Source organism: Chanos chanos, chromosome 1, assembly GCF_902362185.1.
Source record: "Chanos chanos chromosome 1, fChaCha1.1, whole genome shotgun sequence".
NCBI classification, from domain to species: domain Eukaryota; kingdom Metazoa; phylum Chordata; class Actinopteri; order Gonorynchiformes; family Chanidae; genus Chanos; species Chanos chanos.
The window spans coordinates 7137211-7163710 of NC_044495.1; the positions used below are offsets into that span (position 1 = coordinate 7137211).

The 26500-nt window shown below is 41.6% G+C and overlaps 1 protein-coding gene across 1 annotated transcript in view; it reads left to right on the forward strand.

Moving 5' to 3' along the window:
- The window catches only part of npas3 (neuronal PAS domain protein 3), a 219253-nt gene that overhangs the window by 67967 nt on the left and 124786 nt on the right, over window positions 1–26500 (forward strand). Inside the window, exon 3 of the mRNA XM_030781851.1 lies at window positions 12342–12586. Coding sequence (XP_030637711.1) covers window positions 12342–12586 — 245 coding nt within the window. The remainder of the gene's footprint in view (window positions 1–12341; window positions 12587–26500) is intronic.

The window sequence follows — 26500 nt, forward strand, 5'->3', positions numbered from 1 at the left end:
TTGAGTCTTTTTTGTTCCATCAGCTTTAGACATATTTATCTTAAAATTCAAAGAACTGTCGTAGGGAGAGTATTTTAGGGCTTTTAAATGAAAGTCATAGGGAAGGGAGAATATTAATCAAGACATGAGGTAGTATCTGATAACACTTTAAATCCCCAGTGACAATGCCTTTTTTTCCACTGACACACTCCAGTGGAGTTTCACATCTGTGTGTGTGTGCGTGTGTGTGTGTGTGTGTGTGTGTGTGTGCATGAGAGAGAGAGAGGGAAAGAGGGGCACAGAGAGAATGAGAGAGAGAGAGAGTGAGAGAGCGAGAGAGAGAGAAAAAGAGTGTGGCATGTTCTCACATTAAGACCGCTGGCCTCTCGTAGCTGATGGGTATATTTTCAGTAGGAAGCTGTGTGACTCAGCGGGACTCTGGGCTTGTCTGTAAAGCCGTGACATCAGTTTCACTTTGTACAAGCAGCATGGTGACCTTTTCCACTGACAAGACTTCTTTGTCTGCCCAATCAGGCTCTCTTTGCTGCCTTAAAGCCGTCCAATCGTAGGCAAAACACGCTGTCTGACACTGCTCACCTGTGTCGCTAACACAGCAGGCAATAGGCAAAAATTACACCTCGGTTTTCAACTTCCTGCGCTTAAAAAAAAAAAAAAAAAAAAAAAATTAGGCCCTTTCATGCACTGGAAACTGTTTGAGGGCCTGTATTTTTTTTTCTTTTTACTGCAAAGTTGCCTCGAATAACGTGTTACTTAACGATAGATCTACATTTTAAAAATATCTCACCTCTCCAGCCGCATTTCTGGCAGAGACAGCGGTGATTCGTCTTTAAAATTGATAAACAGGGGGAAATGAGCACCTGTCTGATCGGTGGTAGTTCCCAAGTTTACAGACAGCCAATGGAGATTGACGATGTGGAGATTATTTTTATGCCAGTTTCAGTCCTCCACAACAATAAAGCTCGCCAATCTCATTAATCTCCATAATCTGAGTGTGTAGAAATTTTTTTTTTTTAAATTTCATACTGCACTGATTATATGTTTTTTATTCATAAACTGAGAAATGTATTTAACATTATCTTGGAATTTTGAGAATCTCTTGAACCTTGTACAAAAAAAAAAGCAATTTGTTTGTTTGCACGCATTTTTATGTTGTGAACTAAATATGATTCTCCGCAGCTGAAATGAATTTGTGTTATTAGATGAAGATTAGTTTGCTGTGTGGTTACGGTGTGGGTGCTCTTTTCTGGGAGGAGGACTTGCTAAGGCTCGCTGAGGTTTAATAATACGTTTGTGTTTTTTAATCATATTCCTGAAGTTAAACCCAACAGTAAGTTCATAAGTTGAATCTGGAGTCTGGAGTAAAGACATGGGAAGCATAAGGGGAAAGTAAGTGTTTATCACCTCCTTCATGGCCGTTGCTGATTTTGACTCAGAAATCAGATTTGTCCTGTGTGATACGCCACAGAGAGGATGGCAAGAGACAGCTCTTCGGCGTAAGCAAGGAAGCAGGCAGATGGTCCTCCAGTTACCGCGCGGGAAAGTTTCAGAGGTTGAATCAAGCCTTTACCTTAGTCATACCTCTCTCTTTTTACATATATTATTTTCCAGTGTTCACGCTCAACAAAATTGACATTCATTTTGTTTTTGGTGCATGAATGTAGCAGTGTGCTGTTTTTAAGAAATTTAAACAGTTTGGAAAACATATCAGTTCGTTTTATAGTGACTTTGTCGCTTTGTATTGTCCCATTAGAACAATATACTTCGTAGTATTCTATAAACCCTGTGGTGTGCTTGTGAGATAAGTGCCTGTGTTTCTGAATTTATGTAATATGTTACATTTATAATTGTGTGCAAAATTTACACACTCACTATGTAATAAACAATGTACTTATTCAATTTTTAGGGTCTCATAACCTCTTACTGACTATCTCTATACCACAACAACCCCAGGTTCTTACAGTTCCTACACCATGAGGGGGGATACACATCCCTGATAAGCCAGTGAGAGAATGCAGGCTTATGGCAAACTGAAAATGAAGTGTGGTAATGCAAATCAGAGAGAAAGAAAGAGAGAGCAAGATAGAGAGAGAGAGAGAGAGAGAGAGAGAGAGAGAGAGAAAGAGCAGAGGGGGGGGGGGTGAAAAGAGAAAGATACTTTGTGTTTCTCGGGAAAGGGAGGGATTAGTCACCACCAGCAGTGTCTGATCCAACATAATTTGTTGGTATTATTTTTCTAAATTGACCTCATGATTGTAGTCATAATCAATATGTACCACAGGAAAGCTGATTAATGCACTCTACTCTCCTCCGGCTCCTCATCTTTCCCTCTCCCTCCTTTGTGTTTCAGCAGGTATTGCTTTTAATAGTCTCAATACCACAGCAAGAGGTAGAAAAACAACACTAAACCCTAACAGAGACCAGGCGCGCGTTGCACTGCCGCTTCCTTTTGTTTATTGTTTTGGTAAAATGTCGGTAGATTTACTACAACACGCTAAGAATGAAATGAATGAGACCCACAATTATGCGGCTTATTCTTCAAAGATCAGTGGGGTTTAAAACCATGAATGTCTCTTCCTTCCTTTGTTCCTCTCATGCGAGAGAAATGATCACAGACTACATGTAACATTGCAGTGAAAGATTCCAATAATACACGGACAAGGTAAAAAAAAAAAACAACATTTCCTTTTGTCAAGTATTTACACATTACCGACTACTGTGCAGGCAAACATTGTAATGTTTTGCAAATAATATTCACTTGTATTCACCGGTTGATTATAATACTCATACAAGTGAAATTGCACTTGTACAGGTTTTGATCTTGTAATCACAAACATAGCTATTAGGTTAATACACTGTTGGCAGGGTAACCTCATAGAAATTCCAGTAGAGTCCAGTAGAAAGCTAGCATTATAAAGTGATATATGAAACAGAGGTATATGCATGTCCAACTGGTTTCCTATCGCAAACTCATACACTGAAGTTGCGGTAGTCTTTACTGATATTTTCAGCGGGTCAGATAACTGTACATGTCCCTGATTGGCCATGCTAATAAATCGCTGTGTCTGTGTGGCCTTAGTAACACATAGTGCATGCTCTGAAGATGTCAAAGTCACCTGAGGCGCTGGGCAAAATAACAGCCCTAATGACGAATGGACATTTGCAGCAGTATGAGATCTACTCCACTGATTAATAGGGCTACGTTTCGACCTTGAAGGGAATTTGTCGACCTTTGGTAGAAGCAATCTTCTGCTTTAAAGAGAGTGCATCAAGACCCGTTGTCTTCTGTTTTAATACGCAGAAGAATGCTCACATTAGAAAACAGTAGTGACCAACACACTGGTGGGGGTTTTTTTTTTTAGTCATTTTTATTCATTCTGTTTGTGTCACTCTCAAACCACCAGCGTCCCTGTGCACTGGATGCAAAACCTTTTGATGACTTAGGTTTGAGGATTTTTATTCAGCTTTTTTTTAAAAAATAATTTTTCCACTTGCTCTGTCTATAGTTATAAACACCTGTCCTTTTACTGAAAGTAATTTGACCTAAGTTACCTTTCACAGATTATAAGAGTGTGACCGTGTGTAGTATGCAGACATGTATGTTACCAAATCAGTGGGAATATTAATAAGGCTTCTGAGGTGATAGTATTTGCTATGTTTAGAACAATAACCTAATCTATGGCCTGTTTTTTATTTATTTTTTTCCCCACTGCATCAAGGAGAGGAGTCACAAAGGCAGCTGATTGGTTTTGGCATTTAGTCTCCGATCAGTGGTGTCATCCATTCCTTTAGGAGGGTGGACGGTAATCTGAACTGACATTTCTGGTCTGCTTGCTTTTGTGGCTCTGATGAAAGCAATTACCACAATCCGAAATGATCATTTGCACAAGTTGATGCCACTTAACGTTGTCTTCTTGTCTTCGAAGGTTGAATACCAGGTGGTTTTGTAAATAGAGCAATATGGCCAGTAACGTGGCGAGCCACTCGTATATTAAACGTCCATAAATTGTATCTGGAAATACATTGTTGTTTTGATAGTGTGTTTTTTTTTTTTTTATCAACAAATCATTGCTCTTGGGCTCTTGGGTTTAGATGGGGAAATGATCACACCGAACCATCTCAGTCATTCCTTGTGAAGATTTTTTTTTTTTTTGAAAGCAGTAGTTCTGTTTAAATTTTGAAAAAGAAATATTCTGAGTGTGATGTTGTTTGGGAGGGGGAAAAAAACAGAAAGAAGTTATGTAAATTAGAGAATGTGTTAGTCTCTTGTACTGATGGCCATCAGAGACTTCTCACATTTCTTAATTTCCACATTTGCATATTGGAATGTTAGAGGCGGAAGCTTCTGGATGCAGGCGCAGATGTACTTTGCTGATACTTAATGTTTTAACTAAAAGATTAAAAGTTATGAGCTAAGATGATGCCTTTAGTCTCAGCAAAGCCAGATGCCAATGCATAATCCTGGATGGAAGCCAGTTAATAAAGTAAAAGTAGAAAAATTATGTTTGTAAATGTAAATGAAACTTAAAAAAAAATCATTGATGTGTTTGCTAAATTGATTTATTTGAATACTGTACATTCATAATTAGTCAGATTTGCTTGTGTAGAAATCTATGGATTTCATTAAAAGAGCCAAAAAGGAAATGAGCAGAAACAGGTTTTACAGTAACTTTGTCTTTTGAAAGTTTTATTAACATTTCGGTGTAGATAAATTGAGACAAATTAAATGAGGACAGATACCATTATATTTTGCTTCTTGCATCACAACTAAAAACATTGAGAAGGCATTGACTACAGCAACACTAAAAGAACAGTAATCTTTGTGAGGTAGACTTGGGCAACTTAAATGCTGATGTTATTTACATCACTGGGTAGAGGAGAGGAGAGGAGAGGAGAGAACTGTACAGGACAGGACAGGATAGGACAACATAGGACAGGACAGGACAGGATAGGACAACATAGGATAGGATAGGACAGGATAGGATAGGTGAGAGAGGAGTTTCATCATAATTCACAGACTAATAATAACCTCAGAGGGAGAATTCTGAATGATGCTTAACAGTTAAGAGCCATACTCACAGACAAAGTGTACTCACAGACAAAGTATACTCACAGACAAAGCATACTCACAGACAAAAGCATACTCACAGACAAAGCATACTCACACATAAAAGCATACTCACAGACAAAGCATGGTCACACACAATGAATGCCACTTAGAATGATTCGGAAATGCTACATGCTTTGAAATGATCTCGGAGCCATCATCAAAACCTTGAAAGTGGCTGTGAGTTTGATGAACTATGTACATTTGAGTTCTGTCTTGTGAAATAAGCCTAGCATATGCCGTGGCATGTTTGGAGGGAGAAACGTTGTTATAGTTTATTATTTGAGTTTGAACATAACTCCTTGTAACAGGAAAAAGCCAGAATATTAGTCATGGGTATGTAATAGGTATTCGGCCATCCCATACTAGGTGAAAACATGCATTTTCTCTGCACTTTTTAAAATGTATGTAAGTATATTTAAGTATACTGTTAAATATACTTTGGCTGTCCTCAAAAAGTATTTTGTTCTCATTACAGTTGTGTAATATGTTCTCTATTAGATTTCATAAACCGTAGGGACTCTGTAAACTCCACTTCTACTCTTGAGATGTTCTTACAGCAGTTTTCACTCTTGCTCTCAAGATTTTTTTTTCTTTTTGCTAGAAGATTCCTTGATGCTCTGGAGGTATTACTATTGTGAACCCACAGATCAGATCTTCTCTTGAGACGATTGTAATCCTACAGCTGTCTCCCTGTGCTGTCTGTCCTCAGACTGCATGGGTGCTCCTGCATTTTTAATCATAATGTAATATTAAATGCAACAACAACAACAACAACAATAACAACAACAACAGCAACAACAGCAGCAGCAGCACAATTTTGTCTTTTCTCCACTGACTTCACCCCAACGGGAGGTGCCTGCCCTTTTATGTGCATCTCAGTATGCTGTGAATTTTAGCAGGATGAAGAGCTTGCGGTGGATTTTGCCTTTTTTTTTGCTCCAAAATTCATGTCAGTTCATCAATAGCAACAACAATAGCACACACACACGCACACACGTGCACACACCAAAAGAAATGCACAAATATGTACCATATCCACACCACTATCCTTCATGACAGGGTCTATCCAATACCAGAAGCAATCCAAGAGGTACACATATAGTTTGTGAATAGAGAGTATATAAAAGAATAGAGTGTATATTCTAACCTGACCGTAGAGGCTCCTGTATTGGAGCCAGGGATTGTGCTCACTTTGTTCCAGAGTTGAACAATCATCTGGCCTTGGACTCGCAGACCAACGAATCAGGTGGCAGCACTCTGTCAGAGATACAATGAATTTAGACACGACAACAAGGGAAAAATCACCTGCACCTACTATATAAACCCACTGTGAGATTTCTATTCAGTTGTGAAATTTCCTTCAATTATGAGCTATGCATATGTTTGATTAGTGCATATTGTGCTCTATAATTGTAATGGAAATGGAATAATGTTTCATTTGGGGGCAGATCACCATCAAAGATTTCCTTATTGATTGGGAGTGGGCGTGAGCCACACATGATATTTTAACAACCTCATTTCTATTGGACACACTGTAGCTGGACCAGACAAATACTTTTTTCAGCAGGAACCAATCAGGAGGTTTTAACTCAGCTGTTCCTGGAAACAGATGGCAAGGACTAAAGTTTATGTGGAAATACACCCGGTCAAAATGAAACAAACTACTGACGGTGGTATTCCTGTTCAAATTCGGGGCCTAACGCATAGTATTTCAGCTGGTAGTGGTAACTCAGTTCATTTTCTGGGTTCTTTTTTGTTCATTTTGATGATCTGAAACTTGATGTTATATACCTCCCACATTTTTGCAGTGAAAGTCATAAAAGTAGTCTCCATAGCCAAAGTCAGTTAGTTTGACTACATGTGATTCAGTCTGAGTATGTTTTTTTTGGGTTACACGTGGCAACGCAAGACGCCACGTTCTTCCCAGTGACGAAGTTTGAGCAGCAGCTGACTCATCTCTGTACGAGACCGGTCCTCATCGAGGAGGCCACGGCACTCGCTGCTGCAGTCGGCGTTCCAGACATGGCTCAAGACGATCCAGGATCATGATGTGTTTACTCGGAAAATCAAACCAAACAATTCGCAAGAAGCTGGGGCAGGGTGGGGTTGTATCATCATGTGTCATCCTCATGTGTCATCATATTTCTTAGGGCTACTCCCATGGGAACGTCGCCATGTCTCGGCTGTAGTGGAGGGGAGAGTAAAAATTTGGGAGGTTTGTGGCATCAGTGCAAGTAATGACTGATTTTTTAACGGACTGAGAGACCAGTTTTACGAAAGGAACATCGGTCACAAAAAGGACAGATTACTTACAGTATAAAGTTGTGTGCATAACTGCTCTTTGGACACATAATTCATTGCCACGTTTGGAACCCAAAGGGTGGTTAGACTGGACATTTCTTTGAATAACAATGATTAGTTAAGGATGATTTCACAATCATTAAGGGGGTGGATGTCCAAACACGATTTCTGGATGTGCAAACATGCATTTTACCTTTTTTTTTCATATTGGGAACATTCATTTTTGATGGTTCCAACTAGTTGGAATCTGAATTGTATTTGAGGTTTAGAACTTTTGTGGAAATAAAAAAAAAACTGAAGGAATTACATACCCATGTGGAGGAAGCGGGTTATGAATGTGGTTTTCCTGGCATTCCGTTTTCCTTACAGGTCCCAGCAAAAACCGAGCCACATCCTCCTTCTCCAAGTAAATGCCCTTTAGTGTACAGTCGCCCAAAGCGGTTTACAAAATAAGGATCAATCACTCATTCAGAACAATGGTACATATGGACCATTTTAAAACATATACACTTTGTCGTCACTATTCGAATCCAGAGTATGGTAAAAGACAAGGAGATGGCAACCAGTCTTATGTAATTTGATCAAATTATGATTCTCCTTCTAATTTGTATGTGGCTTTGGCTTTGCTTTTATCCATGTCCATAAGAAATGTCTTATCATTAGTGTTAAATAATGTCTTTTATCAATGCTTTTTGATTGCTGAGATTTACGTTTCTACTTACACCGACTAATAGACCACTCAGGAAAACATCAGGGAAGCCATTGCAGAGATGCTCTACTTACATTTCACAAGGCATTGCATGATTTGGGGGATTAGCGAACATATCTTGGACTAATCATATGTGAATCACAGAGCAACCCTGACAAAATGCTGTCTAAATAACTGTACATTACAAAGTGCCTGGTATTTTGGATACAGTGAAGTAGTACAGCCCATTCATCTCAGTCAGACATGTTATCAGTCCACATTGGGAGCTTGGCAATGCTCCATGCTTCTGTACAGGCGTTTAGCAGGTCTGTGACAAGAATTGGTGGGGTCTGGTTCAGCTTGGCCCTGCCAAGAGCTCTTAATGTTCTGGAATCTTCTGTATGGCATTATTTTTCTCACACAACCCTTCTGGCACCGACTGCCTGACTGGAGACAATCAATTCCATTTTGTCTCTTGCGTTTCGCAAATCTAGGGACTGACACCTGGTCTGGGGTCAGTGAGTGAGTCGCACTGGCAGATCTGCAGAATGAAAGTTGGGCTTTGGGACACACCTCTTGCTCCTCCCACTTTTCACTATTAACACATCTTAGACAGTCACTTCTTGCAGAACACGTTATTGTCCATGAGGTATGCAGGAGTTGTCTCTCGTTTCGTCCTTAAAGGTTTCCTCAATGTAGAGATTCATGTTGAGAAAAGTGTAATATTTTTGAGAATGAAATTCTATGGTTTTATATATTTTAAAATGAACTTAACTTTAACTAACTTATTTATTCCCTATGGTAGATATAATCCAGCAGTGGCAATTACACGATTTTCCCTTAAAAGGCATTCATCTCATCCATTTAAGGCCAGTGAAGATCAAAGGTTTTACATTCACATCTCAACTTGAATTCTTCAACAGTTGTGTCAGCAATAGGATACATGACTAAATGACCAGTATAGTTCAATTAAGCATTTTCTATTAGTTTTATCAACAGAAAAAAATGCACGCAACACTTTTGAACAATGTTGCTTCTGAATCAAACAGCAAGTTCTCCACTGGCTGGAGAAAAATGTTTTTCCTCCATCTAATAACTCCAGAGTTGTATACTGGACTTTCACGTGCGGCATTCAGTCAAGTTTTGTTAACTGCCATAACATCCAACCACCAGCCATCACCTCTTCACTATCTCCCCTCATGTCAACATCTTCGTGATAATAATTTGTGAAAGTAAACAAGGTTTTAATAGAGGCAAATGTGCAAAATGAATTGTGGCCTACTTTCATGTGATTGACTGCTACATCTCTGGGATGCAAATTTGTCTGTCGACATTCAACGCACTGAGCGTAAGCATCCTTGCCTCATGCTGCATTACAGATTGTTTTCTCTGCAACAAATTTGCAACAATCCATCTATTGCTCAGTCAAAGTCCTAACAATCACAACAGGTTAAAATCACAAGTTCACAATTATACCATCTATCGGACATACCCTCAGAGTACCGTTGTGAAGGAGGAAGGGGGGGGGGGAAGCCCTGTGTGGCTGCCAAAGGGATAGGTACTTAAAAAGTCATTGGGGAGCTATGTTGAATATTGCCACGGTTTCATTTCGCGTTGGCTGCATTTGCTCTTGTAGAACATGATAAATACGTCCCGGGTTCCAAGGTCACATCACCTCGGCGCATCAAGAAATATTTGGCAGGCCAACATAATGCTTTCCAAGTTTGCGGAACAAATGAAATTCTGCTGCTCTGTTGCACTTTGCCTCCAAACAACCATTACAACTAGCTTTATATATTGTCTGGGTAGCAGACCATCAAATGGTGTTTTTCTTCTCCTGGTGCGGTGAAAATGATCGAGAATAGCAATCTGCTACTTAGATGTAAAGGGACAGTGCGCATCTATATTTGGTGGTGAAATTATCCCATTATATTCCTGATGCTTACAAAAGCTAACATAAATTGATCATGACAACTGTGCGAACGGAGGAATCTTTGGCACTTTCATGACGGTCTGAGCATTGAAACTAGTTGAGTTCTCCCTGGAAATTGACACATTGTGAATGGACGGCCAAGGGCTACAAATGCAGCTGAAGACTCTCTCACTGTGTTTTATTTGCATACTCAATGTAGAAACCTGCATCCAACAGGCAAGCAAAGGCTTGATGCCTCGTTGTTCCATGGCACAATTCCATTTCAGTTTCTTTTCATGTTTTCGTTAGTTTGTTGCCGATGTAAAAACAAAGAATATCGAAGGATTTTTTTCCTCCTCTTATGATCGTTTTTCATCTTCGGAGACGTTCTTTCTCTCCTCATCTTTCAACGACAGGCTAACTGATTTTGCATTTGTGGTGGTGAAAAATTAATCTACGTGTCGGCCAGTGGAGACTGCCGAGCTTCTGTCGTGATTTATTGCCGTCTTAATTCGAAATGGCTTGAGATGATGAACGCCAAGGGGAAAGTCGAGAGTCGCGTTTTGGAAGTAGGAAACTGGCTGTTGCCAGTTGTTTGATTGAAAATAACATAAATCAGAGAACACAAACCTCAGACCAGAGAGTTACAAATCAGTAAACAAGAAACAAAATCTTCGCCTCGTACATTACAATATGACTCGAACATTTCGAGTTGTGTGCATTTACTTGCTCTTTAAAAGACAGCCATTTATGTGCCTTTCAAATAAAAGTCTCTTGGCTCAGACGGTACAACTTTTTTTTCTGACAGGTTCTTTTTTTTGGCAGAGAGCGCCCACAAGTTTTTGATGTCATTCAACGGTACAGCTCAGTACTTTGGAAAGAGAGAAACCAGGAATTCAAATTGAATTCTGTCGTATTGGTTTGGGTTTGTCTTAAACACAGTTCTGCTATTTGGATTTGTGGCGCAAATGAATCCTTTTGCTCTTCAGCGTTTCAGTACTGTTTATATGAGAAATTGTAAAGTTCTTTGATGTGAAGCTGTATTAGTGATAGCCTTAATTATGAATTATACTGCTTTTGGTTTTTACACACTCTTTCTGGGCATGGCTATCATACAATCTACTAAAAGCTTCATCATCTGGTTTCAGAGTAACCACATATGTTAAAACGATACAGTCTATAAGTTCCTGATCTAAAGAATCTCATACTGTTCTGAGACGAGACACTTTGTGAACAAATTCACCTGTCCTGGTATCCACATGTCGAAGTGCATCCAGGAGCTGTGCGGAATTAGGAAAAAACTGGCATTTTGGGTTTGACGTCGTTCTGAAAAGCGAAAGGCAGACACAAGTGAGGTCAGCACAGTGTTTTGTCTGTCTCCTTTTGCTAAACTGTTTGGCTGGGAAAGAAGATCGGCGAGGCCTGTTGTCGTGATTCTTGTAAAAAGGAGGCAATTTGAAAGTCATTCAGTAGGCCTTCCCATGAGACCTCAGGCCAAAACTAATCACAACTTCGACCCACTTCTGGATTCCAATGACTGAATCAATTGTGCTGAGGGTTCCCTCCGGACCAGAACAGAGTCAGTACCATTGAAGCTCTGGCCAGAGGTGGCCTGTTTCGATGACACCGTCGCCGCCTATGCAGAATACGGCTGTCGGCAAGGGAAAGATGGAAAGAGTAGGCGGCGGATGAAAGAGAGCGAACTTTAGTGTTTTATTCAAATAGCAGCCTTGCCTCTCCAGAGCCTTAAGCTATTTGTAGACTTGATGATTAGTTCATTAGTCAAAGAAGGTGTGATGGTGCATGGATCGGACGAAAAAATTGTGCTGCCTTGTTGGTCCCTCTGGATTGGATTTTAGGACGTGTTTGGACATAATGCTTTAGAAAAGTTCTGCTCATACATTTACTCTTGTAGTGGCTGCACCTACAGCAATTTTGGTCCTGCCAACTGTAATGTCTTTTGATTGGCTAATATTCTGTATTCACATTTATATAGTAAAAAGCAGCCCCTTGTTAGAGAGAAAACCTGGGCCTGAGTGACAGCGCACGTTGTAATAACACCAAACTAAAACCCATGATTTCACTTAAAATAGAATTCCTGAAGTTCTCCAATAGACAGCATATTTAAGTTAATGCCCACCAACTGCATGCCTAGTTCAAGAAGCCAACAGATCAGTAATCAGTTGATGAGGTGAATCGGATGTGATGATGTTGGGCTGGAGCAGAAATGTGCTGTCTAGAGCAAAACTGTGTTCTCAGGATTGGAACTGAGGATCACAGATTGAAAGGAAAACGGGTGATAATTGTAACTGTACTTTTTTTTTGTCTCTCAGGTTGCAGGCTCTGAGGAAGGAGAAGTCACGTGATGCGGCTCGTTCTCGACGGGGAAAGGAGAACTTTGAGTTCTACGAGCTGGCCAAGATGCTTCCGCTCCCCGGTGCCATTACCAGCCAACTGGACAAGGCCTCTATCATTCGGCTGACCATCAGTTACCTGAAGATGAGGGACTTCGCCAACCAGGGCGACCCGCCATGGAACCTGCGTATCGAAGGCCCGCCCCCCAACACCTCTGTCAAAGGTAACGATTCCATTCTATGTGTCAAAGGTCACATGCATATATAACATACATCTACACACTAAGGTCACTTTCAGATATCATACTGAAAGAAAGAAGAGGAGGGATGAACAGATGTAGGTTACACTGCATCTGTATGTAACATTGACTGACTTTCTGTCTAAAACTCTTAATTAAAACATGGTAAACAACAAATATAGAAGTGTTAAAATGAATGATAACTTATTTAAGTAGCAAATGTTTTCAATACTCAGTGATCATTCTCCAGTGATTTGATTCTGGTAAATTTGTAAAGACTTTAGTGAAATATTCTCCCCTTCTATATCACCCCCTTGTCAAATTAGTCAAAGTTCATCAGCCAGGGCGCCAATAATTTTGGATAAATTTGCAAAAAACGAACAGACGTAGTATTCCAAAATTAATTCATTTAGCTATAAGGCACATAAATCGTAAACAAGCAACGCAAACATTCCATGGGAAAATTCTGAACGCTCCTTTCTTTAAACTCTGGTAGTTTAATTTAAACTGGGATCAAGGCCATTTTCCACGCATTACATTAACTTGACCATATAGAGATAGTCTGTTTGAGTTACACAGCTGCAAGTGACCAAATATGACCTCACAAAGCACATACACTAAGCTTTTACTCAGCTTAGCACGTATTTGTGAAAAGCCTACAGAAAAGGCACACACGCAGCATGATCTCAAAATCCACATATTGTGCATAGAGGAGATTCAGTGCTGTGTATGTAAAAAAAAAGAATAAATAAAAAAAAAATGGAAAAAAAGCAGCAGGGATTTGAATGACTGCAGACACTAGAGTAAATTGCGGACGTGTACGTTGACTGTGTTCAGCGGGTGTTCTGGCCAGAGCACAACAGATGGCATCATTGTGGCCTCACTTTGAAGGGCCGCATGCATTTTAATGAGAAAATGTATATTCGGAATAATATGGCTCGGAGCCTTCCGACACAACACCTTCTCTATAACGTTTACCAAGACCCTCGTACTTGACATTCTAGTGGAGGAAAATCGCATAAGCAACTGATTGCCGGATTGCGTTCAGTGATACGAACGTTTTTTAACGAACGTTGCGCGAGGTGGATTTTAAACGCTGGAGGACAATGCTTGCTCGCGGCCCGTCGTCCTTATAGCTCATTGACGGGCGTCACTTTGAATTGAATCAGTAACTCACGGCGTTTTATTTGCACTACATCTCGAACAGGGGCCGCGTATTGATTCCCGTTTTGCTGCTCTGCGTCAGCGGAGCTAATGGACACTCAGGCCTGCTGAGGATCCCACGGGCTCATGAATCTGTGTTTACTCTCAAATCAGCCCCAGCTTGATGGCCTGACCCGAGGTAGCAAGAGAGATTGCCTGCCTGGATCTGTAGCTGTATTGTGTTAGGATAAAAGGAGGGTTCATGTGCTCTGATTGGTGTACAGCTGTCTGTGGCTGAGGCCAGGTTGGGGAGGTGCAGTGAATGATAATGTAGGCATATGGTGAATTATTGCGTCAGGTGAGTAGAGCTTACAGGGTAGGGGCCCCATTTCTCCTCCGGATTGTTTGCGAACACAAGTCAAGGTGAAGCGGAGGGAAAATGATATTGTTTGTGATGCATCGAAGTCTCCAGTTCATTTGGCAGCTCAGTCCTTCAATCAATTTGTCCATGCCCTTACATACACAGCTATGTCGGCTCAGAGTCGGGCTGTTTTTAGTATATGAGATTTTCTAAGGTGGGAAAAAAAAAAACTGAGCTGACTTCTTGTAAGGCATTTCTACTTAATAACTGATGATTGTAACCTTTAGGGAAATCTCTGTGCAGTGGCGTTTGGCAAATCTCTCCTGCTTCAGGAATGAGGTCTTTGCTTAAGAAAAATCGACATTTGGATTTTTTTTTTTTTTTTTTTTTTTGCTTTTTTCCATTTCTATAAGAGTAAAGCATAGGTTTGGGGCTGGCATTTGCACTGTGGTGATGGCTTTCGGAGTTGCCAAACATCATTAAAACGAGACTCTCTTCTCTTGAATACAAAACAAGGGTGACAGAGCAGGCGAAGACCAACCCTTATCGGTAATAAAAAGCTCAACGTATTACTGGCATCTGAACTGAAAGAATTTGACCTCAACTCCTCTTGGTGTTGATACGTTATCATAACTTGTGCGAACGAGCCGCTCTCTTCTTTTGCGTCTATTGACCTTTACCGTAATTGACCCATCAACTAATTTTTTCCAGGCGTTTTAACCGAAATTTGCTAGTCTCTGTCAGAGGCGGTTCACATCTGTTGAAGGACACTGCACAAACAAGCGTGACCTTTCTGTTGTTTGGAGGATGGTGCGGGGCTCCTGACCCCCCTTCACCACCTGTGCACTCATTATGCATGCATGCAGAGCAGAAAACAGTCCCCAAAATGCCACACTTCATGAGCAAGAGCCACTGCTTCCAAAAAAAACAAAACAAAACCAAAAAAAAAAAACTATAGGCTGCCGCTTCTATTTCCATAACTCATGCCTATAAGCAAGCAATGAGAAGATGTCACATTGCCTCAGGATTCCCTGCTCGATTACAAAATTGTGTCACTTAGAGGATGTTAGCATTTTAATAGTAATGGTTTGTATTTGCTTTTATTTTTTGCAGTAGAACGAAAAAACAAAAAAACAAAAAATAGGAAGAGGTTTTTGTTTTATTTAAGATGGCAGTTTGTGTTGAAAGTATACGTCAGAAATGCGGTGAAGATAATTGAAGTTGAGGGCTTGTCTGATTTTCTGCTCTCAGGTAATTCTCATCCTGTAACAGTGTCCTCATTCTTTCTTTTTTTTTTTTCCACGCAAAGCTCTTAAATTCTACTGTAAACATCCTGTTTATTTTTGAGATTTTCTCATCAGCATGCAGTTCCAATCTATCAGCTGGGTCAGAGGATGTCACTTTGTCGGTGTGCCGTAAACACACGCCTAGCTTTGTTGTCTGTGAATAACGCTTGGAAAGGGACTCCTGCAGACTTGTTCTAAGGGAGCCAAGAGTGTTGTTTGTGCGGTTTATCAGGTATCTTTGCTGGATCTTTTGCTGGCCGCATTGCTGGCCGTGCAAACGTGGCATTTCTCGTGAAGCTGAACCACGCCTTGCTTTTCAGCGAGTTTCTTCTTTTTTATGAAACGAATTTGACATTCATGACTCAACTTTCATAACACCTCATCTTTTTTTTTTTTGGCCTCTGTGTTTTTATTACTCTGCCTTCAGGTACAGTTGACTTTTATTCTGAAAAAAGAAAGAATTTATATTATTTTATTTAAAACCAAGGGTTCCCATATGTAAAAATGTGTTTTTTTTAGAGAGATTCTCCTGAAACCAGAAACGGTGCCAAACGTTCATGTACTTGCTCCAATTAACATAAACTGGCCAATAAACACCGAAGAGACCTTGAAGTGAAAATCAGGCCACTTAAACAGCCCCTCCTTCCACCCATCCAGTTCCTCTAATGTTTCCCCCGACCTCATGTTTGGGCCTTTTCTCTCCTTCGTGCACATAGCATGAGCCCACTGTTCCCTTGCCCCCCCACCCCCCCAAACCCCCCTCCCGGCTGAAATAACAGCAAAACAAACCCATCAAATATCAAACGCGACGATCATGGTTTTCTCATTGCATTTGGTTTTGTCGGACCCTCCCCACATAAAGCGATCCAACGACGGCTCTTCTTTAATTCTACGTGTCCCTCGTTTGGAGTGTCGTTTGGTGTTTGCAGGTTGCTTATGGGGGCAGGGGGGTGGTAGGGGGGGGGGTGTTACTGATTAAAGGCCATTCTTAGTGTGCCCAGTGTGACGCGCTCATTGTGGATGGTAATGAGGGAATTAATGGCTTTTTGCATCACAATGGCCTCTCAACCACACAGAGAAAGGACGTTTTAGCATTCTGGACACCAACATGGAATGGCAAGCTCAGAGGTTTTTTTTGCACCACTCTAACAGAGCAGGCCAGAGTTAAAAAAAAAAAAAAAAAAAAAAAATGAACAACCTCTCTGTATTCCTCACTCTGTATAAATGGATGGTAATTTGCCCAGCTGTGAGTGTGAGATGTTGAGCTCCCCAGTTGTGGTGTAAGAAAAAAAAATTGAATGACAGTGAGCAAAACAGCAGTAATTATAAAACTAATTACTAAATACTGATGATGCCCATAGGCTTAGCATAACTAAATTTAGAAGAGGAAATTGCTTTTGGCTGCATGGAGGCCTCGGGCATGTTTGTGTTATTTTCTTTTATTTTAGAATGCACAACCAAAGAAAGTAGTAATTGCCATGGAAACAATTACTAGTACACCTTTTTTTTTTCTTTTTGAGGTCTCATCTGTACAAACAGCTTGAGGAAGTATTGTTGTCGAAGAATGTACTTTAGTGACAGACCTTTTGTTTTGTCTTGAATACATCACTGTTGAATGCTTCAGTCGCTGTTTTGATGGGGATAAAGCTGTAATTTTCTTATTAAATCAAACATTTCATTCAAAGTGGGGTTTTTTTTAAGGACATATAGTCCTTTCCGGATGTTTGGACTCTATCTTAATCACCAGTAGCCTATATAGTGGTGTGCAGCTATGCACTTAATGGTCCATTTCTCTCCTGAATGGAGACAACAAAGCCTATGTTGGCAGTGGCAGCGTGAGACGGCCCTCCAGGGTGCCTTCACTTCCCCAATAGCCTTGTTTGTGTGTGTGTGTGTGTTTGTGTGTGTGTGTGTGTGTGTGTGTGTGTGTGTGTTTTGTGTCTGGTTCCCTCAGGGAAGGGGAAGGTTTTGTATACTTTCAGCAGTGTGGAAGCAGCACACACACACACACACACACACACACACACATACACACACACACATACACACACACGTGTGTTTCTATATGTATATACGTGCATGTGTGTATGTGTGTGTATATATATATATACATGGTGTCCTTCCCCCTCTTTCCCCTTCTCCCACAGAGAACCTTTAAATGATGTCATGATGTACGGCTGTTTTAATTTTTATGATACAGTTAGTTGTGAGTGCTGTTTGGTGGTGCTTTACCTGGTATTGCTGGGGTCTGGTAATTAGTCCTTTTGCAAATGGTGCAGTAATGGAGGAATAAATCAGTGTGACAGGTGGAATGAATATGGAAGGTCTCGTTTCTCACTCTGTGATTGGTCGTGTAGTCAGCTGTAGCTAATATCTTCACAAAGTATTACAAATCACCACGCTCTTACCTTGCACTGTACTAAAAAGACCTGCGTTTAGCCTTCTCTCCTTCTTAGCTGTGAAAGACGCTGTCACCTATTTGTAAGGACAATTTATTTACAGACTTACTCGACTATAGCACTTACCCTTCCTCTATGGCTGTAATACTGATGACGCTTAGCTATACAGAATGGATGTTATCGGAATGGTGTAGTGCTTTAATGAGATGAGCCGAGATGAGGCATCCTGCGTTCTCATTGGTCCGTGGCTCGTGGTTCCCATCCAATCAGTGGCTCTATCTGTTTAACTTAAACCAGACTGTAACCTAGACAGGACTGGCTGATATGACAAGCTCCTTTCAGGATTGAATGCAGTTCTTTTTGAAGCCCAATGTCTAAAAGCACAGCATGAGTCTCCAAATAAAGTGAAGGACATTTACTATTACAAGTAATGTCTTTAATAATCTTGTTAGTCTAGTCCCTCTCAGTACGAGACAAATGGTACATTATTGGCTTATGAGCTGCAGTAAATAATTTAGTTTCCAATATTCTGACTGCTTTGACAGTAAATTAAAATGACTTGAAAAGAGCTTGTTGAATAAAGAAAGTATCCAATCAAATTTAATTGGTTGGACTGAGGCAGCGGTAATATGTTTTATAATTAAACCCAAGTTGTCTTGGAGCTTTTACAACCTGGCATGAATCAAAATGTCAAAAAGAATTCCTTGATACTTTGCTTTTTAGAACATTACCGGCATCTTGTAACACACCACGTGAGAGAATGTACCCAGTGTTTACATGCTAATGCGAAACGAGACCACACACTTTACCTTCGTAGGCTAGCCTCTAATTCCAGCCCATTCTGTCCTCCGCCCCCAAAATCACTCACTGTCTCTCTCTCGCACACACACACACACACACACACACACACACACACACACGCATGCGCATACACCCACACACATGCACACACATGCACACACGCACGCAAACTGTTGCATGATTTATGTCTGGGCAAGATAATCTGTTCCATTGACTCTTGTTCTGCTGCAATGACTTGTGGGGCCCAGTGCCGCACTGTAAAAGCCACAAGAAGGTCATTCAGGGCTGTTGGCTGCCATCGTGTTTGTGACCGTTCCTCCCACTCACAGGACGCAAACGACTCCCCTAATCATCCAATTTAACCGGCCCATTTTCAGCCTCTCTGTAGCACGGACCCTGCCTAATCACACCGTTTGCTTGCTGTCACAAAGAGGCTCATATCGAAACCAATGGATTTTTACAATTTAAACGCAAACGGGAGGGCAGACGGGGAGATGGCGCCTGGTCGAAAAAAGAGCCCACCGATTCATGCGTGAAGCATTTAGCTATTGCTATCTCAACGCATGACTAACAGTTTTCAGTTGCCCGTTTTTATTCATTAATATCTATAATAAGCTGCTTGATAACAGCTCCTCCAGTTTAGCGGTCTGGGTTTTTTTTTTTTTTTCCTTTTTATCTCCCCTCTCTGCATTACTTGACTGTTGTGTGCTGTTGATTATTTTGACACCGGGAGCACTCTGGTTAGAGGGCGAATGAGAGAGGTGAAATGTAGGCCTCCGCTCTCTAGTGTTTCGTGTCAGGTTCGCTGACAGTCTCTCGGCGAAACCGGATCTGAGCGTTTCCTTTCACCTCCTCACATCCACGCGGCTCTCCGGGCCGCCGCCACCGCCCGCCGTTCGTAGTTAAGCTCGAGCTAGTCATTTCGGCCCCGCCCACTGAGGTAGCCAAACAGGACGCGGTGCTGCGGGGAACTTTGGACACGCCACACTCTGCCCGTTTGTCCATCATCCGAGCGTGCGTTCGGTCACCACCGCTGGGAACAGAGCTCAGTCAATCTACGCACAGCCCTGGGCCTCCGGCTGAACGTGTGGGTCCCAATCCCCATTCAATCACGCTATCTCTCCTCAGACGCTGGCTGGCACTAATGAGAATGTATATGTACGTGATGAATAAAACATGAAATTCATTGTGGTTTTTTTTTTTTGTTGTTTTTCTTTTTTTTTTCTTTTTTTTTTTTTTTTTTTTACTTTGCAGAGGCTCTCCACAAGCAGCGTCTTGATGGAGTCTGCGTTTTTGAAGTCCCCCCGGTTTGAATTGCGAGAGGCGTTTGATGGAATTTGTTGGTTGTTTCGAGTAATTAGAAAATAACACGGTTCTCTGCTTGTCATGCCGTCCTTACCCAAAAATCTCAGTGGGGCGGTGCCCTCGAGAAAATGACTTCATTTGTGTGTTATCATCCCAAGCGACTCTGATTCATTTAGAGTTCCCAGTCAATCAACTAGTTGAATATTCACATTTTGTCTGGAAGATATTAAATAAAAGAAGAGTGAAATCGACACAATTAACTTGACTTTCAGAGTTACCTTTCAACCTTTAATGAAATATAGATTCATTATAGATATAGAATCGTCCACTGAGTCATCAGGCAAACTGTGAGCTGATTGTTCGGTACCAGAGTTTTGAGGGATGGACGAGAAAATGTTCTCACAGTTATGACATAGGTATTGTTATGAAGATATCTCTTCATACCAAAGCAGTTTCAGAGTCCAGGTCTACTCATAATGTGTGCCGTTTTTTTTCTGATTGGTGAAACTTGTTATGGGAAAAAATTGAGTGTCTGTTTGAAATGAATGTGTAAAAAGAAGATATATTGAAGATGGCAGCACAGGCTTACTGTGTACTTACACTCTAATACATATTTTTTTTTTAAGCATGTCATACATTTGAAATCGTTGTATTTACTGCATCAGTTGTCTTTATGGTATTTACAGTGGCCTGGGTGATATCAGTATACTCTCTCTCAGACGGTTTAGGCAATAGAAAGAATTTAAATACGCTTTCTGACAGAACCGGGTTGAAAAGTTCAACCCGGTCTGATCTCCGCTTCCTTCCGCTGCAGCAGTAAAGAGACTCAGTCACTTAATACGACCGCACCTAAACCCTTCCGCCGTGCAGAGAAAGTCGGTAACATCGAAAGCATTACGTGGACAGGCTTTGCTAGCACTCGCTAAGCTGCCAAGCCAATTAACCGGCGCAGAGACGAGATTCGCGCGCCAAAGAGAAGGGTCCGGAAAATCCACCGTCGTGCGATTCCCTATTGTTTTCACTGGGTCACAAAGAGCATGTTCTCCTCTGCTAATAGCTGCATTCATTTTTTTCTTCTTCTCTGATTTGTTTGGGTGTCATCTCGTCTCTGTATGAAGGAGATGCATCTTACCAGAGAGAATGGTTTAATTGTGAAGACTGGAGTGTCGCCTTGACACCCCCCCCCCCCCTCTCCTTCCCCCTCCCTCCGCTTCCTCCTATTTGTCTTAACAGAGTGGAGATCAGTGTTCCTGCGTCTTCTCTGTGTCGTGGAAAACAAGAAGACACGGGCTCTTCTCTGAAAAGAGCAGATGCCATTAAGTGATATCAACTTCAATGCAGCGTTTTGATTTTGAACTTTTTTTTTCTCCCCCTTTTTTTTTTTTTTTTTTTTTTTACAGCATTCAAATTATGCAGATCCTTTAATTAAACTCCGCCAACGGTTTGTTGGTTTTTTGTCTGTCCTGGTCTGCCTAAATTTGCATAACTTGGATGTAATGCGGCGAGCTATCTCAGTGCAATGGAGCCCTCTTTAACCATGCGGCTGCTTCATTCAGGATTTCACATGATACAGAATGTTCTGGAATGCCTTTGAGAAAGCAAGAAAACAAGAAAGAAAGAAGAAAAAAAAACTTCATTTCCTGTAGACTAAAACTGGTAATGTAACATTGTAAAAAAGTACAGTTTAGGATTATCTTGGACACTAAAAAAAAAAACACCTATATGCCTAATGGTATTTTTGTGTAGAAAATAAAAGCATAACTCTACTGTTATCTCTGCCAGAGTTGTAATATTGCTATTCACATATGATTTGTCATCAGAATATTCAAGCATACACCCTCAGTAAACAAAACAAGGAGACTTCGAAGAAGGTTAGTAGAAATGTGTTCAAAAGAATTTTGTATTGAGGCAGTGTTTTGCCTCTCTTTGAAGTTAATTCATAGAGAATTTATTCACTTTATCTCTTTGAGGGTCGATTTTTCTGTGAGATAAATCAAACATCCCACCTGATTTGTTTTTCTTTTTTGGGGGGCATTTTTCCACATTTGCTCAGTTTGTAATCTCACAACAATGAAAGTCCTCAACTTCTTCTTATATTATTACAGACATCTGTTCATGTAGTCCTGTTCTGAAAACATTACGTGCTTTTTTTTTTTTTATAGAAAATCTACAATTTTGTACACAAAATATACACAAACATACAGAAATGATTTCTTTCATAAATTTTAATGCTGGAAACATAGATATACAGATAAATAGAACAGCTGACTTTTTTTTTTTTTTTTTTGCGAGTCAACATCATCCAAAAACACCCACACGAATCCACGTGAAAGTGGAGATGGGGTCTTGGGGAAGGCGAACGAGTTGAGACTGAAGAAGAGATGAGGTGCTTAATGATGATCTGCTGTGTCTCTCTGTGTGAGGTTTTTTTTTTGGTTGCTGTTGTTGACACACAGGGAGTGGGGAGAGAGAGAGAGAGAGACTGAATGAAAATTTAAAACCCAAACAAGCATTAAGAATGACACGAAGCCGTACAAGGCGACGGTGATCCCTCCTTCACGAGCAGGAACAGCCTCAAGAAACCCAATAAGAACGACAAAGAAAGTCCTTAATTGACAATTTCTTGAAAATTGCTGAGGGGAAAAACAAAAGACTAGCCTCGGGTAAACCGGGCGTAATAAGGCGTTTCTCATCACTGTCTCTGTGATTGAACCTATACAAAATCGATTTATTTCTCGGGTAACTCAGAATAATTGAAATACAGACAACGTTTGGTTCCAATTTACCAGCAATAAAGTTGTAATAGGGTTTTCTCTGCAATTTTAGCCTTAATGCACTCATTCTAAAGAGCAGTATTTTGCCAGTCGAACAAATAGCATCACTGAGGCTTACCACCAGTAATAGTCCCCACATTGATGCACACATTAAACTTGTTAAATCAATTCGGCAGACACTTTCTAAAGTGGACTGTCTGTTCTCTCTCTCCCCCTGCCCACTCATAGCCCTCATGGATATCAATCACCTTCAGTCTCTCCTAATGATTCAAGCCTTTTAGCTTGGAATTATTTATGCTCCGCAGAAAACACAGCCAGAGAAAAAATATCTGACACGGGAGGATGTTTATGGGTTGTCCGAATCTTAAGACAGCAACTGCGGCCTTTTTTTTTTTTTTGGTGGGGGTGGGGGAGGGGTAAACAAAGCAGGTCTCAAGCTGAATTTCCACTGTTTTTGATAGGTAGGTATCGATCATAATGGATATCAATTCTAATTATAACAGATGTCTTTCTAGAATGTTCTTTTAGAAAGTAAACATAACACAAGCGTTTGCCTCTTCGGGTATGAAAAGGAATTGAAAAAATGGAAGAGTTTTCTACCACATTTGAAGATTCCCCAGTGTGTGTGTGTATATATGTGTGTGTGTGTGTGTGTGTGTATGCGTCTGTGGTTGTGGTATTCAAACAGGGCAAAAGCTGTGTGATAAAATCTACCTGTAGTCGTCCCTCTTTCTTTTCATTTTTTTTTTCTTTTTTCTTTTTTTCACTCTCAGGAATGATATAATACAACCCCTCTTTAGCCCTGGGAGCAATTCTCAGATCTTTATGGCCTAAACGTTAACATCAGTTTGCGTAACTTCAGCACACTTTATAGATCAACAGATTTTGTAGAATTTTCCAAATCAACGGTCTGTCGTTGTTGTGTTTTTTGGTGGGTTTTTTTTCGATGACCTATGAGAGAGGGTGAGTGTGGCCTCAGGGGGTAGTGGATGGGGGCTGCTGTTTCTGTCCTGGTACACAGGTACTGTAATTAAACTGTCTTTGCGTTGAAGCCGCCTCTGCCTGGCAGCTGGTGATGTATTATAGAGACATTCTGCTAATCGATTAAAAGCGCAGAGACAAGGGAGATGTCTGACAGAACTGTACTAAGATGAAATTAGTGTGTGGCACGAGAAGGGGGGGGGGGGCGGTGAGAGTGGAGGATTAGCAAAGGGGGTGGGGGTGGGGGGGGCAACAGGCGGCCACAGGTGACCGAAGCCCCTCTGGGATGCAGCAGCGCAAAAAAGGGATGGCGTGTGCTGATCGGCGTGTAATTAGGACAGCCGTGTTTCGCCAGGATTCCCAAATTATCAGCACCACAAGAGAGAAAGAGAGAGAGAGAGAGGGGGGGGGGGACAAGAAGGGGAAAACAAGGGGGTTGAGGGGGAGAAAAAAATCCGAAGGGAGGTGCATGGTTGGGGGGGGGGGTCTTCGTCGAGTGTATGTGTGTGTGTGTGGGGGGGGAGTGGGGGGGGGGAGTAGAGATGCTCTTTCGAGCAAACTTGGCCTCCATCCAGCGTGGCTGAAATTACATGAAATTATTCAGCTGCGGGGGAATGTGAAATCAGACTAATTGCCTTTTGAAGTAGCCCTGTAGCCGCGGCTGGGAGGCCGGGCCTGGCCGCAGTCCGCCCCGCTCTGGAGCGCCTCGCTCCTCAATCCATTTCACAGCTGATATTCCGTCGAATCAACACTTATTTTACATCGCACACGGGGGCTCCTTTTAAATGGAAATGTGGTGTAAACTGCACTTGTTGGCTCTTGCACAAACAAGGCGGGGAGGGGGGGTGTTGGGGAGGGGGGTGTCTGAAAATGTAGAAATATGCTGAATTTATTTATTTACTTCAAAAAGACGGCAGTGGGCTTCTCTGCATAGGAAAGAAAAAAACGGGGGGGGGGGGGGGGGGGGCATTGCAGCATGGACTCACGGAACTACCAAGACCAAAAGTGGAGTTACATCTCGAAAAAATGCGTAGCTTTTAGTATTGTAGTCGTTGAATAAAAAAAAAAAATCCCTCAAGTTAACAGAGAATTAGCAAGACACAGGCATTGTAGGCCAGTTTTTGATCGACATCAGACTTGTTTTAAAGTGTTGACACCTGCCTGAAGTCATTAAAATGTGCTGTGTGCTTTGTTGGCACCATCAGAGAAAATCTGGCCCACTAGAACCCATTGAAAGTCCAAAGTAAAAAATGAACAGCCCTTTGCTCACACAATTATGTTTTGTAGTGATCTGTTCTCATTGCCCTTTGCAATCAGCTTTCAACATGTTTCAATGCCTACTTGATGTAGCGCTTCCCCCCCCCCCTCGCTCCTCTACTATCAAATATTCGGCTCCGTTTTTAGGAGCCGCATCCAACGGAACCCCTGCCCTTTTCCATTAAATCATACTGCTGGAAAAAGCAGTTGTTGTTTTTTTTTTTTAATCTGCTTCCAAAACACATAATCGCCACAATTACAAACCACTTTAAGGGGCTCTGTCTTTCCTGAGAGGGTGGGGAGGGGGGGGGGGAGGGGGGGGGGAGGGGGGGAGAGAAAAAGATCAACCTAGTGTGGCAGCATTGGCCTCGCTGCTGTTCAAGAGCAAACTGTTAAAGCCTAAACTAAAAAAGAACCTTTTGAAGTCATCTAAAGCTTGTTTGGACTAGGAGCCTGTGCCTTATGTTGAAACACCTTTTCATTTGGGTTCTTTGAGGCAATCTGTTCATTGTTCCATAACAATTGAATAGCGGGTAAAGCCTTTCCCATAGAAGTGCCTGCAGTTTGTTCACCGTTGTTTGAACTGTTCTTTCGCTGCTGGTGTTTTGCTGTTAAGCACTACGGAGGCTCACTACGTACAATGAAAAGTGAATATTCAAAGCTTCTAATTAGGGGGACAGGAAACTGATGTCGTCTCTGTTTATGTGTTAGTCTTAATCGATAAACGAGAAGGAGTGCGCATTTTAAACAGGCAGGTCATTTCCTGTGTGTTCCTCTCGTCACTGTCACACACACACACACACACACACACACACACACACACACTGTGCAGACATTAAGTATATACTCATAAACACACCCTCATTTAGAGTTCATACAGACACACATGCACATACACACACACACACACCGTGGACTCACTAGCACTAAGTATATTATCATAAGCTTACCCTTATGCACTGTGCACACACACACACACACACACACACACACACACACACACACATATACACACACATACATACACACACATTTGCCAGACACGAGCAAAATATATAGTCATAAATGTGTGTACTCATGCACACACAAGGATCAATAAAATGTTTTACACAGACACAGACACACACAGACGCTGATATTTTCAGGACAAAACGTATTCAACTGAAGAGCAGGAGAGATGACTCAGAACACAATCTGACAAACCCGTAATCCTGAGTCTGAGCGGACGCTCTGTCCAGTCCGCCGAGGCCACGGCACAATAGTGCTGAATCATCTCTCCTTCAAGGCAAATGCAAACTGAAAACACTAAGTTTCTCCTCATCTGATTAGTCAGATGTTTGACGGAAAATACCGGAGCTACAGGAGCCGGCGCGCATGTAACGCGTCTGTATTCGCCTCATTACGCTGCAAAGTCAGCTGAGAAATGCGACCGCCACAGCGGCAGCCGTGCTTGGCGAGAGTGTTTGCTGACATGCATATTCCCCTCTGTGCTAACGAGCAGACGGGGAGGGTGGGGGGGGGTGGGGGGGGGGGGTTCCTCCGTGCTCCCACCAGAACGACTCACTGTCTGATGCCTGAGGACACCCTGCTCC